The sequence below is a fragment of the Syngnathus typhle genome, linkage group LG22 (assembly GCF_033458585.1).
Source record: "Syngnathus typhle isolate RoL2023-S1 ecotype Sweden linkage group LG22, RoL_Styp_1.0, whole genome shotgun sequence".
NCBI lineage: Eukaryota > Metazoa > Chordata > Actinopteri > Syngnathiformes > Syngnathidae > Syngnathus > Syngnathus typhle.
This window is the reverse complement of record NC_083759.1, coordinates 7302324-7318721: the sequence shown is the minus strand read 5'-3', so window position 1 is coordinate 7318721 and position 16398 is coordinate 7302324. Positions and strand designations below refer to the sequence as shown.

Sequence of the window (16398 nt, the reverse complement as noted above, 5' to 3'; positions counted from 1 at the left end):
ATACATTCTGATGTTTATCTTCCCTAAACAATCAAATCACTACATTCACCTAAATGTTGGAGATGAATGCTCGAGAACATTTTTTTACTTGACAAGGCCAAGTTGGTTTAGCTTCTTGTTAGCGGACATGATTAACTGCAGCTGCTTGTTTTTCTTTGCCAACATAAAAACTAATGTTTTCACAGCGCTCATTGGATTGACCAATACTCTAAACAATGGAAAAGTCCAAAGAACACTGTAGAGATCTAAGAGGAGATTTAAACATGCATAGCAGTTGTGGAAGTTTTTTGAAGAGATATCTTAACAACTCCAGATTTCCATAATTATCATTTGAAACTACTGTACATAAATTCAAGTTAGTGGGACTTGTCACCACTTGGATCAAAGGAAATTGCTGGGGACATTTCGGAACATAACAACACAATTTTTTATTAATCATTGAACATTTTGTAATCAATCCAACCTGGAAAAAAATTGTTCAAATGAAAAGCCCAAGTCATGATAAAAATAATGTCTATGATGAGTTCCATATCCTAACCTCTCCCATAAGCTCTCACCTATCGGCATATTTCATTCATTGCGAGCGAGTTGGGAGATTCCTCGGCAACCGTGCACATCTTCCGTCATCTTTTTCCTGCGAGCGTGGCCAAGCACATAGCGACCGCATATACGTACATTGCGGTTTGCCGGTAATTGCGACCTAGCATTGTAAAGTGATGGAGCACAGTTGCCAGGGAAGGCTCGCTGGCTTTGGAGCCGTGACTAAATGGTATGTGTTTATTTACATTCTGCTGTGTCGTCGAAAATACCCACCAGTTGGCTTGGGCAGTAAAGTTTAGTGGTCGTCGTCATCATTGCGAGGTGGTCTTTCATTGTGCGACCACTTCAGATTGGCTCTGGTTTGTGGAGGGCTTTTAGTATTTAACCTGGAAAGAAACAAAGGCGCTCAGTGACGTAACAGCGGTAGGGTTGAATTCTTGCATCATCTACTGAGGAATGATGCAAGATGACAAAATGCGTTGGAGAAACTCAAATTGTGGCTTCAACATTTGACTGGTCAACATTTGAGACTTGTGGTTCATTTGGCCGGCACTACTCAGTGACCTACTCCGAGATAGCAGGAGATCTTATTTTTGCATTTCAGTGCTTGGAAATATTTGGATGACGTGGCTCTGGTTGGAAGCCAAGCAAGTATGTGTGTGAGCCAGGTGGCTATCATCATCGGCATCACAGTCTCGAAAGACCATAGATTTCTTGTGTCTGGAGGTTAAGTCTTTCCCGTGTCTCCACTGGTTAGTGGAGCTGAAGTTTCCTCTCCAGTGCGCAAGAAGCCTGGGCAAGTTTTATGGAAGTCTTGAGTTTCCCAGGCATCAGGGCTTCCCTCTCGGCCTTCCTATTGTCATCCAAAGGAACGGTGAACCAATACATTTGGCATCAGGTTGGCTGCAGGAGTTGCCAGAACAATGCTTTTTTAAAGCATGAGTCTGCCTAACGGAGTCCGAGCCGGGTTTCCTGTCGGGGTTTGCTCCCTTAGCCTTTTCGTTCCAGACGATACCCACAAGGCAGCGGGGGAGCTATTTCCCCCATAGCTGGGACAGTGGTTAGCGGGCGCCAGGACATCCATGCGCCGGTGGGCCTGTACGTCACGCCTAGGGGCCCACTGTTGCTCCCCCGATCGATCCCCTGCAATTTGTCCTGGAGCCGTGAGGCACCCAGTTACCATGTGTGGCCACGAGGAGGCATGCAGAAGTCTTGACGCTAGACAGGCTATGTACCGGCTTAGGAGACTTACGCACTCGGCTCCTCTTTTCGCCCCCGGAAACAGGGGGCTAGCCGGCGGCAGTAGCTGAAAGCAGAAGGTAGCAAGCAGGAAGAAGCATACAACATGCACTAACTACAAGCAGCAGAAGGTAGCAAGCAGGAAGAAGCATACAACATGCACTAACTACAAGCACTACTACTCCAACACCGCTGCACTTCGCATCACAACGCCCTGTGTGCAAGCACACACACACGACAGGTGGCTATAATGACCAAGTAAATATTTGACACGGGCTAACAGCAAGCACTGCAATGTTAGTCATATTTTCCACAGGCAAGTATCGGAACAAAGCCCCGAAGGCTCATTTATGCTTTGGTACACTGTTCGGAGTCGAAAGATTAAAAAGCTTTTCAGGCTCACAAACATCTCAGCATATTCTCAGATTCCGGTTTCAATGCTATCCACCTTTCAATAATTTATGTGCTTTTAATACCCCTACATTTCAGGAATGACTACATCTTTTATTAGGGGTTTTCTTTCCCCTCTACGGTTGTCACGGGAATTATTTGATGACGTTGGACAAGGTTGCCAAGACATGAAATAAAAAATCCCCTTTGTTAGCCACAAGTTGCATCGTCTTTTTTCCCCCCACGTCCCATTCATGTCCTCATGTCATGAGACCTTGCGAAGTCTGCTGACTGACAGAGGGAAACTTGCAAGCCGGCGGTACAGGAAACATTTTGTCTATCTTTTGAACTACCGCTGCTTTTATTCTTCACTGGAGAGAGAGCAAGAAAGAAAGAAAGCAAGAAAGCAAGAGAGCGAGAGAGAGAAAGAGCAAGAGAGAAAGGTGGGAGCTTCAAAAACTAGCATCCGCCCAAATTCTATTCCGAGATGGTTTACACATAACCGTATTGATTTTGACTATAATCACGTCCGAGGGGAAGTATAGTATAGTATAGTATAGTATAGTATAGTATAGTATAGTATAGTATAGTATAGTATAGTATAGCATAGCATAGCATAGCATAGCATAGCATAGCATAGCATAGCATAGCATAGCATAGCATAGCATAGCATAGGATAGGATAGGATAGGATAGGATAGGATAGGATAGGATAGGATAGGATAGGATAGATCTTTGTCATTGTCACACATGTACAACAACATTTAAAAAGTGCCAACTGATCAGTGCAAAAAATAAAAAAATAAAATAAATAGAATAAAAAGATATATCGGTGCACAGTCATGATTGAAATCTTGTCCAATGGGATTGAACTCTGGACCGCTCAAGGACATTCCTAGAGTTGTCCTGCGGCCAATTATTTGATAGCCGTCTGTGGACGGTACCGAGAGTCATTCTGTCTCAGCCCTCTGGAGCAGGATGTCTCAGTACAATGATTCCAAAAATCTTGGCTGGTTCTAGGAAGAGTCTTGGTGGTTCCAAACTTCTTCCACTACTCCAGATCTTGGTACTTAGAACCAATCATGTCTCGGATGTCTTCAGACATTTGCTTTGACTTCATGCTTGGTTTGTCTTGACAGGCACTGTCAATCGGGGCCTCCATGACATCTCCAAAAGGCGCGTTGGGTCAAGAGTTGTGTTTGGGTGTACGTCCAGACATGCGACACCTTACTGCCCCCTAGTGGTCACTAACCAGATTAAAATGACCTTGTGGCGCTGAAAGAGGATTACAGACCGTGAAACGACTTGGTGTTATTTTCATTGACAAAATCGGATGTGGTTCTAATGTGATCTTATCCAACACACACGAGTACCACAGTACAATATCCTTGATAAGAAATTATCCGTTGTACTTTGACTTATCCAGGGAAAGTAAAAGCGGTCGATTTAGCAAACGTCTGACTCACTGAATGAGTACGTGGCCACAGTCACACACACCCCAGCGTCACAGCACAGCGTCGCCTTTGCGTCAGCGCTTTCCCTTCGCCACACACAAAGCCTAAACTGTGCTCGCCCAGGAATGAAACAGCAGCTGATCACACGTCGGCTCCAAGACTCTGAGACGGCGGATGGGGTGAATGAGCAAAAAAAAAAAGAAGAAAAAAAAGGTCCTGTGGTGTTTGCAGGTGGCATTGGACACAGATGGACTTTATGAGCCATGTGCTACATGCTAAGGCCTTAACGCTAGTCACACACACACACACACACACACACACACAAACTCAATCAGAGCTGCTCAATTAGACTAAACTGAGCCAAGTCCCCAGAGTTAATGTTTAGACGGACTCGGCCTACCAAGATATACGCCGACTGGGCTGAAGGTCGCTCTGGATGTCCTCTTTGATCTGTGTGTGTTTGCGTACTTGTTTCCTGAAGTTGTATGAACCTGAAGAAAAATCTGTTTCCTGCAAATACAAACGAATAATAATTGTGGTTTTTAATTCTGATCAATAAAGGCATACAGTAAAGAAGGTTAGAAGTGCACAGACACAAAGACGTTGAAATGTAATCGGACCAAAAAAAAACATCTACTGACAGTAAATGGAAGCTATGTAGCCAAAAGAAATTCAACGAAATGAATTGACTGTTGGGAATAATTATTGAAACTGTTCTACGGAACAACTATTTTTCAGGTTGTAAATGTAGGTCAGTGCTTCTGCTCATGCTAAGGCCAGCAAAGAACGTCCAACACTGTGGGAATTGTACCGCAGTTGTTTCCAGGGAGTGTACACATTGTATTGACTCAAGTGAGGTCATCTGCTTGGCTGACGATTTTTGTCATTGTCTTGTATTGTATATCGTGTTACACGGCTGACTTTTTAGAAATTCTAACACCACTTTGGTGGGCTCAACGGGAGTGAGGGCAGACGAGTGATGGAGAGATTGACAGGCAAATGGCCGGGCAGTCAAACGTACCAATAAAGTAACGGAGACGCAAGAAAATCCAGCTGTGTCCAAAAGAGGCCGTCCAAATGCTGACAGGGCAAAAAATAGCACAACAAATTCCGCACGCAGATATTTGCAAGACCACATGAGAGATTGTGAGAGGCATTGTTGACCGATCAAATCTCTCTATTTCTATTGGCTGCCACAGTCACATGACGGCTTTCTGCCAACTCGGCACAGGATCAGGCCTTCATTTTCATTCCTTGGATTAACCCAAAACATTCATGTACTGAAAGTCCAACACGATATTGTGTTGTGTGACAATACAGTATAAAAACGGGTTCTGAACAAAAAGCAGAGAAAACAGGATTTTGATGAAAAGAAAATTTAGTGGCCTGCTGTGGGATTACAATCACAACAAATGGGAGGCAGAACAAAATAATTGTAAATTGTATATAATTAAATGGGCGAAAGTGATTTCATAAAACAGCAAACTGAGTTGTGCGCTTGGTAATGGAACAAATGACACCAGTTAGTGAAGGTATCACACGATACCAAAGATGTCCACCTGCTTCCCCCGAAAGCTTCCAAGCATTCCCCATGGGATTGATTCAGGCCAAATCCCGCTGCCGAGTTGGCCGTGTGCAAGGCTCCGGCCGGCGGAATGGTTTTTGTGCCTCCGCCCAGAAAGGCTCCTGCTACCGACATGGAAAACCTCTGCGCAACAATGACCACACACATGGGAGAACAGTTGTACAGAAAGTTGCTAATGTGTTGCTCCAGACTATGGATGCCAAGGAGAAACCACCAAAGCTTGGCAAATATTAGTCACCTTTCCACTGAGCACTACGTTTTGGTTTAGTTTTCGCTCATTACTTACGGTCGCTTAGTCACGCTGTCCGAGCTCCCACAAAGCATAGCTGATCATCCAAAAACTGAATTTCCATGATAAGACTCATCACAAAAATCCCATTTTAGTAGATTTTATTTTGAGTTTTGAACTATGGTTGGTGTTTCAAATGAGGGTTCCTGCACACATTTCCTCACTGGCACCAATCTATGGTGGCATTACACAAAAAAAGGCAAAGTCTCTTTGATGACGCTGAGATGGTTCGAGTTGCTTGTTATCATAACAGAGTTACAAATCAGTGAGATCATGACAATGTCTCTCTGTCTCGCTCTCTGTCTCGCTCTCTGTCTCGCTCTCTGTCTCGCTCTCTGTCTCGCGCTCTGTCTCGCGCTCTGTCTCGCGCTCTGTCTCGCGCTCTGTCTCGCGCTCTGTCTCGCGCTCTGTCTCCCTCTCCCTCCCTGAAGAGACAGTGTCTTGACTGTGACCCTTGCCGGCTGCCAGTTGGCAAGCAACATCCTGGCCAGGTGCCATGCGAACCCGACGCCTCAGGCAACGTGCAGCTCGCCTCGTTCGCTGCGGCAGAATGGAAAGCAAACGAGGCTCCTCCTACACGCCCATCTGCTCTACAACAGCGCCCGCCAGCGGCTGAATGGAAGCATTGATTCATTAGGGAAAAAAAAAGCTAAACGGACCCAAACACAAATACTGCCTGTTCACCATTTTGTAGTGCTATTTATACGTCTAAGGATGAAATAATCACTAGGTCTAGGACTTTTTACCCTAAGTAGCACCTTAAAAAAATATTTTGGTTTCCAGTAAATATTAACAACTGTCAACAATTTTAATACTCGTATCAAAAAAATTATTCATTTTACTGAATGCCTTCATTGATCAAACTATACGAAACCAACTGAGCAAAATCTGTCCAGTCACTAATTATTTTTGCTGCCTTATAGTTAAATGAATCACTCTTTGTCATGTACCTTCTTATAAATTAGACCAAACACGGCAAAATTAGGCTTGAACTTTGGTGAGGTCATGTTAATATTGTAACCAAAAGCCTGCCTGGGGCTTCATCGAAGTCGGATTGGCGGTGACCCGGCAAGGGGAAATCAGGGGAGGTGGGGTGCTACTTAATCGAATCAGACCACATGAGTGGCGCACAAGCATTGGAGAGTGCCTTCCACCGCAGCTGTGGGCCTACGTGAGCGTCTGCAGGAGCGCCACCCAAAAGAATTCCTCCCTTGTACCCTTCCGTCAGTTTTCTCCCCTTGTGTGCACCCACGAAAAGACTCTTGACTGTGCCCGCTGTTTTCAGTGAAATCTGTCCTAGCAACTTTCCCACGCTGCCATCCGCTAGTCACATTCAGACGTGTCAGCAGAACACAATATGTGAGACGTCAGATGTGACCTGACATTTTCATACTGCCCAGTGATGGAAAGAGACTAAAGTGGGGTGGGACTCGATTACAAAGAGTAATCTAATTTAAAAAAAAGCTTTGTAATCAATAAGTATTAATTGATCATATCCTTATCACATAAGTTATGTTATGTACAAGGGGGGAAATCTCGTGGAGGTGGAATATGCGTCTACATCCGTGACGAATGGTGCCGGGACTCTGTAGTGGTACGCAAGCACTGCTCGCCACTGGCGGAGTTCGTGATCATTAAGTGCCGTCCTTTTTACCTGCCAAGGGAATTTACCGCGATTCTGCTAGTCGCGGTTTACATCCCGCCTTCCAACATCGAAGGCGACAGGATCGCGGCTCTTAGTGAACTGTACCAGGCTGTCAGTGAATAAGAGACAGCGCACCCTGACGGTTTCACCATCTTCGCTGGGGATTTTAATCATGCTAACCTGAAGTCTGTTTTTCCGAGGCTTCACCAGCATGTTAATTTTCCTACGCGTGGCGACAGCTTCCTGGACCGGGTCTACTCTTCGCATAAAGGAGCTTTCAAAGCCGCCCCCCTCCCCCATCTTGGACTTTCTGACCATATCACTGTTATGCTTTTGCCCGCATACAGACAAATGGTGAGAGCGTCCAGGCCGGTTCGCAAGCAGGTACGGGTGTGGCCTGAGGGTGCCTCTGATGCACTGCGTGACTGCTTTGGCTCTACTGACTGGGACATGTTTAGGAGGGCTGCCACTTGCGACGATCGGACAGACATTGAGGAGTATACTGACTCTGTTTCCTCCTACATCAGGAAGTGCATTGATGATGTGACTCTCTCAAAATCCATCGTCACTCGGGCTAACCGGAAGCCATGGCTGACAGGGGCTGTCTTCAGGCTGCTGAGGGCCAGGGACAAAGCCTTTAGAGCAGGGGATGAGGCTGGCTTGAGGACTGCGAGGGCCGACCTGTCCCGGGGCATCAAAGAAGCAAAGAGGGCGTTCTCGTGCAAAATTACCGCCCACTTCAAGGACAGCAGGGACGCACGGAGCCTTTGGCAGGGCATTCAGACCATCACGGATTACAAGCCCGCGCCGCAGAGCTGTGAAGGCGACGTCCGTCTGCTCAATGACCTCAACCACTTCTTTGCTCGCTTCGATGCTCAGAACAGCACTTGCCCGCTGAAGGCCACTCCCCCTTCACACGAGCTGCCCCTGTGCCTCTCCGCCGACAGCGTGAGGAGGGCGCTTGCCGCTATCAACATCCGTAAGGCGTCGGGCCCTGACAACATCCCGGGTCGGGCGCTGAAGGACTGCGCTGGTGAGCTGACGGATGTCTTCACGGACATCTTTAACACTTCCCTGCAGCAGGCCATCGTCCCGTCGTGTTTCAAAGCTGCCACCATCGTACCTGTGCCGAAGAAACCCGCTCCGTCCTGCTTCAATGACTACCGCCCCGTGGCACTTACGCCCATCATCATGAAGTGCTTTGAGCGGCTTGTCATGGAGCACATCCGATCCGTTCTCCCCCCCACCATTGACCCCTTCCAGTTTGCGTACCGAGCCAAACGGTCTTCTGAGGATGCCATCTGCTCTGCCCTCCACTCGGCCCTCACCCACCTGGAGAGGAGGGACTCGTATGTGAGATTGCTGTTTGTGGACTTCAGTTCTGCCTTCAACACCATTGTGCCACAACACCTCATCAGCAAACTTGACGCGCTGGGCCTCAGTACCTACCTCTGCAACTGGCTACTGGACTTCCTCTGTCAGAGGCCACAGGTAGTACGTGTTGGCGACAAAATCTCCGCCAGCATCACGCTGAGCACGGGGGCCCCCCAAGGCTGCGTGCTCAGTCCGCTGCTCTTCACCCTCCTGACGCATGACTGCACTGCAACCTACAGCGACAACCGCATAGTGAAGTTTGCTGACGACACGACTCTGGTGGGTCTCATCACCAAGGGAGACGAGACTCAATACAGGCTGGAGGTTGACCTTCTGACCACGTGGTGCAGGGGCAACAACCTCCTGCTGAACGTCGACAAGACCAAGGAGATTGTTGTGGACTTCCGGAAGGGTCACACCCAACACCTGCCGCTGACCATCGACGGTGCTGTGGTGGAGAGAGTGAGCAGCGCCAAGTTCCTGGGGGTGCACATCAGTGAGGATCTCTCCTGGTCCACCAACACCGCATCACTGGCAAAGAAAGCCCAGCGCCGCCTGTACTTCCTGCGGAAACTCAGGCGAGCGAGCGCTCCTCCGGCCGTCATGACTGCATTTTACCGCGGCACCATTGAGAGCGTCCTCTCCAGCTGTATTGCTGTTTGGGGTGGCGGCTGCACTGACTACAACTTGAAGGCCCTGCAGCGCATAGTGAACACGGCTGGTAAGATTGCTGGTGCTTCGCTCCCCTCCTTGAAGGACATTTACACCTCCCATCTCACCCGCAAGGCGACCACGATTGTGAGTGATGTGAGTCACCCCGCTCACTCTTTGTTCGAGCTTCTGCCCTCTGGGAAGTGGTACAGAAGCCTGCGCTCCCGCACCACCAGACTCTCAAACAGCTTCATACTCCAGGCTGTTAGGATCCTGAACTCGCTCCCCCGTTCTGCGTAGCGTCCTGTACTTTTACTGTCTGTACTGTCTGTATGCACACTGGCTCTTATTTGTTGTGTTATCTGTTTATTTATTATTTATTATTACTCTTATTATTTATTGTTTGTGCCTTTTTGTTTGATGTTTTTTACTTTTGCGCTATGCTTGCTGGCTCCGTTTTGCTCCTCTTATTTATTGTGTTATCTGTTTATTTATTATTTATTCATCACTCTTACTATTGATTGTTTGAATTTTTGCCTTCTTGTTTTTATATTGTGTCGCGTACTTGTATGTCTATCGTGTTATGTGTCTCGTCACCGTGGGATAGAGAAAAACGTAATTTCGGTCTCTTTGTGTATTGTGACATGTGGAGAGATTGACAATAAAGCTGACTTTGACTTTTGACTTTGAATTAATTTTAGTTAACGACTTATTCGACAGACACGTCAAATTTTTCACATTTCAATACAAAGAAGCAAAAATGTTCCTAGCTAGAATTGAACTGACCAAAAATTCAAGTACCCTTTAAACGTTTTTTTTCTCATCACAGCTTTAAATGGCAGTTAAATGGCTATTATCACAGAACATTGGGGGAGGAAGAGACTTACCAGTGTAAGGCTGGATGTTACTTGGTTCAGGCCTCCTGGCATCCACACGAATGAGGGTCACGACGGACACATTGTAGCTTTGATGATATCTGAGTTGTTGGCAGTCAGTCATTGAATAAAGATGTGTTCATTACTTGTGCCACTACATCCGTTGGTGTGCTTCATTGGATTCCTTTTTGCAGTTTTCACAAAGCCAAGTTTTTAAACAAGCCTTCCAGTTAAAAGGCTATTATTACAGAACATTTTACAAAGATTTTTAAAAAGAGAGACAACATTTACTCTTACCAGTGGCCACTCGAAGTGACTTGGTTGTGACCGTACGTCATAATCTGCTGGCCTCCTTAATTTGGTTATGGCGTCCACATGAATGAGTCGCAAACACGTCTTCGAATTCCTTCGGTTGGTGCGCTTCGTCAGTTTTCACAAAACTATGCTTTCAATAAGCCTTCCATTAGAAACTGATCTCTTAAATCGAATAGAAGATACGCTTTCGAATATTATATTTCTCTTTCTTTCCATTTCTTCTATCAATTTGTATTCCCTGACATGGCTGTCAGTTTCATGGCTGTTCCGGAAACAGGTGCACTGATTATTCCGTATGGTTTGGAACAACGGTTCCGCATTGTTTGGCGCGCAAACTCCAATTAGGATGCTGTCAACAACGGAAAGGCGGCAATTACGCTTCCCGGCCTGAAGATGGCAGTGTCGCCCAGTTTTGCACCAGTAAAGTCGGCGAATAGTACATATGCGAAACAAAGTTGTCTTTGATATACATTTACTTATTAAAACAACAAATAGTTCATAATGAGTCAACCACTGATGTTCAAGTGCAACCTTATTTCCAAATTGTGACATGCAACAAAATCTATTATAGCGCAGCAGTGTTATTTATATGCTTTATAGATTGCCACTTTGAAAGGGAACATAAGGTGTGTGGATTTCAAAGTGGTTCACATAGAAACTTCTCTTTATTAAAAAAAAGTTTTTTTTAATAAAATACAAATACTCTGGCCCTGAGTCAACTTCAGTCTTCCAAATACACCTCCAGTTCAATCTGTTCAGTAAAATCTTAGGGGAACAGGAAGCTCACAGAAAAATGGGCGGAATGGCGTAGGAGAGGTCACCCCGGGCGAGTCCTCCGAGTCGGTCATCTCCAAAGAACTGGCGTGAGGGGGGTTTCGGTTTGGTGGCGGCTGAGACGTACCACATGTCCACACCTGTGGGGTTCACAGACACCACGAAGCTACTTGAATCTTTGAGCATCGCAGTTTTCCCAGAGAAGACGTCATACACCTAAAACGGAGAGATAAAAAAGTCATGATGCGGATCAGCTTAAATAATGAGTTTCATTGAGAAGGATACAGACCTTGTAGATACCCGCAGTGTAGTTCAACTTGCCGAGGGATGTTTGGTAGCGGTACGGCATGTCATTGCGTCGACTGAAGAACACCAGGGCACTGGCATTGTTTGACAGCGGCCGCCAAAACACCTCAATCCCGCTCTTCTCCTGATGGGATAAACATTCTCAACGCTATCCAGCAAAGGTGGATGAAAAATTAGCACCACACCTTCAGGATACGTCGACCTTGAAGACCCAGCGGGTCTTGGTTGATTCTAATGGCCATTTTGTTCTGCAGGATGCTGCGGGCGCCACTACTGATGGTGCGAAGGTCATTGGACATGAAGATAGGCGCAGCCATGATGGCCCAGAGAGCCATCTGTGATCGAGACTGCTCCATGCTGAGGCCAAAGTCACCAATGATCAACTGTCAGGACAGAGGAGTTTGCAAGTACTGTACATGACAAATTCATATTGCATCAATTTCCATTTGCATCAGATCCTCGGAACAAACCATATCGGGGTCATTCCACCTTCCGGGCCCGGCTGCAGCAATCAGCACATCCTGGTTGTCAAAGAACCAATCCACAATGTTCAGCACGCTATCCCACGAGTCCTGGATGTCGTCGTAGTTACGCCACACGTTGCAGATCTTGGCCAAAAGACCGTAATTCACCTAAAAATTTCAGAGTTTTAACCCAAGTGCAATGACGGTGACAAGTAGATAAGATGATTATGATACCTTAGGTGGCAGACCACCTTGGTAGGCAGGCCAGCTGCAGGAGTAGCCAATAGGACGGCCCGTGGCGTTTAAAGCCTTGGACATGCGAGGATAGCCTTATCCAGGGAAGAACGGAATCAAAAGGGATCTACAAGCAAGCCACTGTTGATTTGCATCTATTGTAGGTGTGTTACCTTGCTCCTGCTCCTTTGCATTTGAATAGCAACCGTCAAACTTCAACATATCAACCTCCCACTCGGCGAAAGTCTGAGCATCCACCTCGATCTTGTCCAGAGGCGTGCCTGGGTAGCCCCCGCAGGTGTGTGTGCCCATATCACCATAGATACCTAACTTGAGACCCCGGTCGTGCATGTAGCGGGACAGTCGGCGGATGCCTCCTGGGAACCTGAAGTGTGGCACATGAGCTAACATTCTAAACCTGCTGACTCTTGTTTTTTTATTAGGCGTCATATGACTGCCACACCGTCGGTAAAACATTTATTGACCTAGAACAGGGGTGGGCAAACTACGGCCCGCGGGCCACATCCGGCCCACGGGACCGTTTAATCCGGCCCGCCAACCCTGAACAAATTGTATTATTAAACTTTTTTTTTTTGTCATTTTGCCTGCAATGACTGCGTTTTCCCAGTAGATGGCGAAGCGCTCGCCTGCGCATTTACTACCGGAAGCCGTGTCAGAAAGCTCGGTGCACACTCACAAGTGCGTGTACGTACTCAGTAGTACGGACTTGGCGCACTCTCGCTCTATTCGTATCAGTCCCGAATTTAGAGCGTGGGCTTTGACGACAGCATTCTTATAATTCGCGCGCTGAGCTTTCAGATGCAGTTTTGCGCTAAAGCCACCCACAAACCTTCCCCTGGAATCCTTCCATTAAAATGAGTGGCCCGAAAAAAAGAAGTGAGTGCCGAGTGTTTAAAAAAGAGTGGCCAATTTGGCTCGACGTACGCGACGTGACGTTCAGCCACATCAACCCGTCACAGATCAAGGTAAACGGACCAACACCTCGGATCTCGCCTAAAAATTGCCACAACAAATTTTACTCCAGACTATGACGCACTAGCAAAAAAGGGACACCAACAACACTGTTCCCACTGAAAATGAACGGGAGGCTCTCAAGTTTATTGTAAAAAAATGCATTTTGAATATGATTTGTACACATAGCAGGGATTGAAACTAGCGACCATTCTCATTTTCAAACAATGCAGGATGCTCAAGGACATTGATGCATCACCTATTTGCGACTAATCTTAACCTGTAAAGTTCTTAAGGCTTACTTTAAGCAAGTGTTTCCCGTTTCCTCACCTCTGTTACCAGGTGTTTGCGAGTTAAAACTCTGCTCTGATTTTCAGATACCCCTCACCGTGTTGCTGTTTTGATTACTTTATTTGGATGTATGCTTTCACCGATTCTTCAAGATGATATATTTGGTCAGAATGTTTGCCGTTTGATGTGATCTCATGAGATAAACATCTTTCATTAATCTGACCTGCAGGCATTGAAGTGATGGAGATTGTTATTCATAATAACAGTGTCGTATTTTATGAGAATCACTGATAGCAGTTTTTTAGTGAATTATTTTTTTTTAATGCTGTTAATAAATGCATTTGTTTTCAAAAAACTTGTTTGGAATATCCATGCTTTACTACCTACTAAAGGCCAAGATCTTTTATGCAATGACCTTTACAGGTCGCTTATATGACTTCACACAACGCCTACGTCCATCTGCTCCTGGTCCGGCCCTCCGGTCCAAATTTAGAACCCAGTTCGGCCCGCGAGTCAAAAAGTTTGCCCACCCCTGACCTAGAAGATTACTGTATGGTTCGAGTTTGCGTATGTGCGCACCTTTTCGGGTCCGCCTGGAGCCGCCCCCGCTCGTCTCTTTGCATGGACGACCAGCAGTCGTCGATGTTGACGTAGACATAGCCCAGCTCCCTCCAGCCGTCTTCTGCCAGCCTGTCGGCCATGTCAGTGAACAGATTCTCACTGGACGGAAACACACACGTTAGGAATCTTTTAGAATTAATTGGGTGAACAATTCCAAATGGCATCAACTTGCCTGATGCAGTTCTTGGGGTCATTTTCACAGTCTATGTCACAGCGGAAGCGTTCCCAAGCCAACCAGCCCATAGGAGGGGTCCGCATGAGGCCGTTGTCCAAGGCGACAGTGGCCACAAGGAGTCTTGATGCCAACACAAGCGCTGTCCAATGCATCACTATGAAATAAAGTGTTTGGTTACCAGTTGCTCACATTTTAATTTGATTTATAGAATATGTAAATATATGCTACTAAGCATAACAGTGGTTTTAAAATTTCCAACAGGTGGAGAAATCACTACTCTTGCAACCTATAAATTATTAATGTTAACAATTCCAGTTTTACAAAGACAGACGTATTCATTTATTGCACCATAAACGGTTTATAGTATTGTATTTCGGATCAGTGCCACAATTTAATGGCAACAAGTTATAAGCATATTAGTATTAAGCAGTAACTGTAGAAAGCAAAATATGAATATGACGTAAAGGAACTCACCGATTCTGAGGTATCGCAAAAATAATCGAAGAAAAAGTCGAGCGATGTGTCCAATGTCTTATATGTGCTTTCTGATCTAACCTCGCCCCGTTCAAAAGGAATACTTGAACGAGCAGTGTCCACGGTCCATGTTTTAAATACGGAAGTGGAGGTCACGTGACATGGAACTTTTGTCAGCTGACCACCAAGATGGCCGCATCCCATTATTGTTGGCAGGCTTTCTTTTATCCTCCGAAAAATCAAGGCTGAAAACTTGATGTTGGCTCAGGATATCTCCAAATGCATCTGTGCCACAGAGATTTCATTAATTAATCTAAAAAAACATTTTGTAGAAGTAAAAGAATAAAAAACTAAAAATAAAATCACAATTTAAATGGGCAAATATACCGTTTTTTTCCGTGTATAGTGCGCCCCCATGTATAATACGCACCCTAAAAATGGCATGCTGATGCTGGAAAAAAGCCTGTACCCATGTATAATACGCACCCAATTTTTATGATTTTTTTTTTTTTTATGAATTTTTTTTTTTTTTTTTTTTTTAAAGTCCCAATGATCGTCACACCCGCAGGGAGGCAATGGGTCCCATTTTTATAGTCTTTGGTATGGTCTTAACTAGGCTGGATGTAATTTTTTTGGTTGGCGTTGGTTTCTCCGACTGCCCATAAACGCACCACCGCGCTCCGTGCGCGCACGGGAAAGAGGCGTGCGGACGTGAAAAAGGCGGCTCTGTATGGGAGAGACGTTGAAGAGGAATAAAAAAAAAACCTGGAAACCAAAACTTGGTGATTTCAAGTTTCATTTCGAGGGACATTTGTCACGTCTCGTCCCCAGTTTTGCTATGTGTCTAGGTTGCCATAGTTTCTGTTTGCGTCGCCCCTCTCTTCCTGTGTCACCTCAATCGATGTAACGTGTTTTGTATTTAAGTCCGGTCTGCCCCTAGCTCACCGTCGGATCACTGCATGTGTTACTGTCATGATGTCTGTTTGCTTTCTGTTCCTGTCTTTGGTAATGTCACTCTGTCTTTTTGTTCCACGACTTTGTCGGTCAGTCCTGTTGTTGGTTTTGTTTTCTAAAAAAAAAAAAAAAAAAAAAAAAAAAATGTTTGTACCCATGTATAATGCGCACCCCAGATTTTAGGACAATAAATTCGTTAAATTTTGCGCACTATACACGGAAAAAAACGGTATTTCACACAGGAATGAGGTGTTCAGACATCAAGTATTTGTGAGGTTAAAAAGTTTAGCAAGATAAATCATTTCAAACGTTTTTTCATTTATTTAAAGTAAAAATAAACCGCTTTCATAATCAGACTTTTTTTCAACCGCGGCTGCTATTGCTGTAAACACAAACATGTACATGAGCAGTGCTAAAAACGACAAGCATGTGTCGTAAGATTTGATTGGTGGACTGCTGGTAGGTGCCCTAATGTAAATGTTTGAGGACGAGGACGTTGGTCCCTTTGGCGCTGAACATTAACTACACAAATTGATCGGTGTCGGGATGAAAATGGCAGGATTGTGGTGTTCAAACTCTGCTGGCCTCCAACAAGATGAATCTTTTCTTCTAATTTTAATTCACACAAGACTTTGTGCTCCCAAGCAATGTTCCCTCTAATTGTTCCTGTATCTGGGCATACACACAAGCTCCCTGAGCAAGCTGAGGACTACTGTGAGCAACATCAGATATGCACGCTTTATTTTTGAATAAGTAATTTGGTCCACTTGAAAAAAG

At 45.5% G+C, this 16398-nt stretch overlaps 1 protein-coding gene and 1 long non-coding RNA gene across 2 annotated transcripts in view; both read right to left on the bottom strand.

Annotated features, from left to right (window-relative positions):
* Positions 1-6006, bottom strand: part of LOC133146113 (uncharacterized) — a 49808-nt gene extending 43802 nt beyond the window's left edge. Inside the window, exons 1-3 of the long non-coding RNA XR_009711287.1 lie at positions 5494-6006; positions 4023-4132; positions 814-926 (exon numbers count right to left, since the gene is read on the bottom strand). This is a non-coding gene — a long non-coding RNA (uncharacterized LOC133146113). The remainder of the gene's footprint in view (positions 1-813; positions 927-4022; positions 4133-5493) is intronic.
* Positions 6007-10935: 4929 nt separating this feature from the next.
* naga (N-acetylgalactosaminidase, alpha) lies at positions 10936-14834 on the bottom strand. The gene is given in 9 exon segments (XM_061270840.1): positions 10936-11346; positions 11420-11560; positions 11622-11819; positions 11907-12068; positions 12135-12229; positions 12308-12519; positions 13977-14174; positions 14176-14347; positions 14668-14834. Coding segments are annotated over 8 exon segments (1383 nt in total). The 5' UTR covers positions 14346-14347; positions 14668-14834; the 3' UTR covers positions 10936-11139.
* Positions 14835-16398: the final 1564 nt, after the last annotated feature.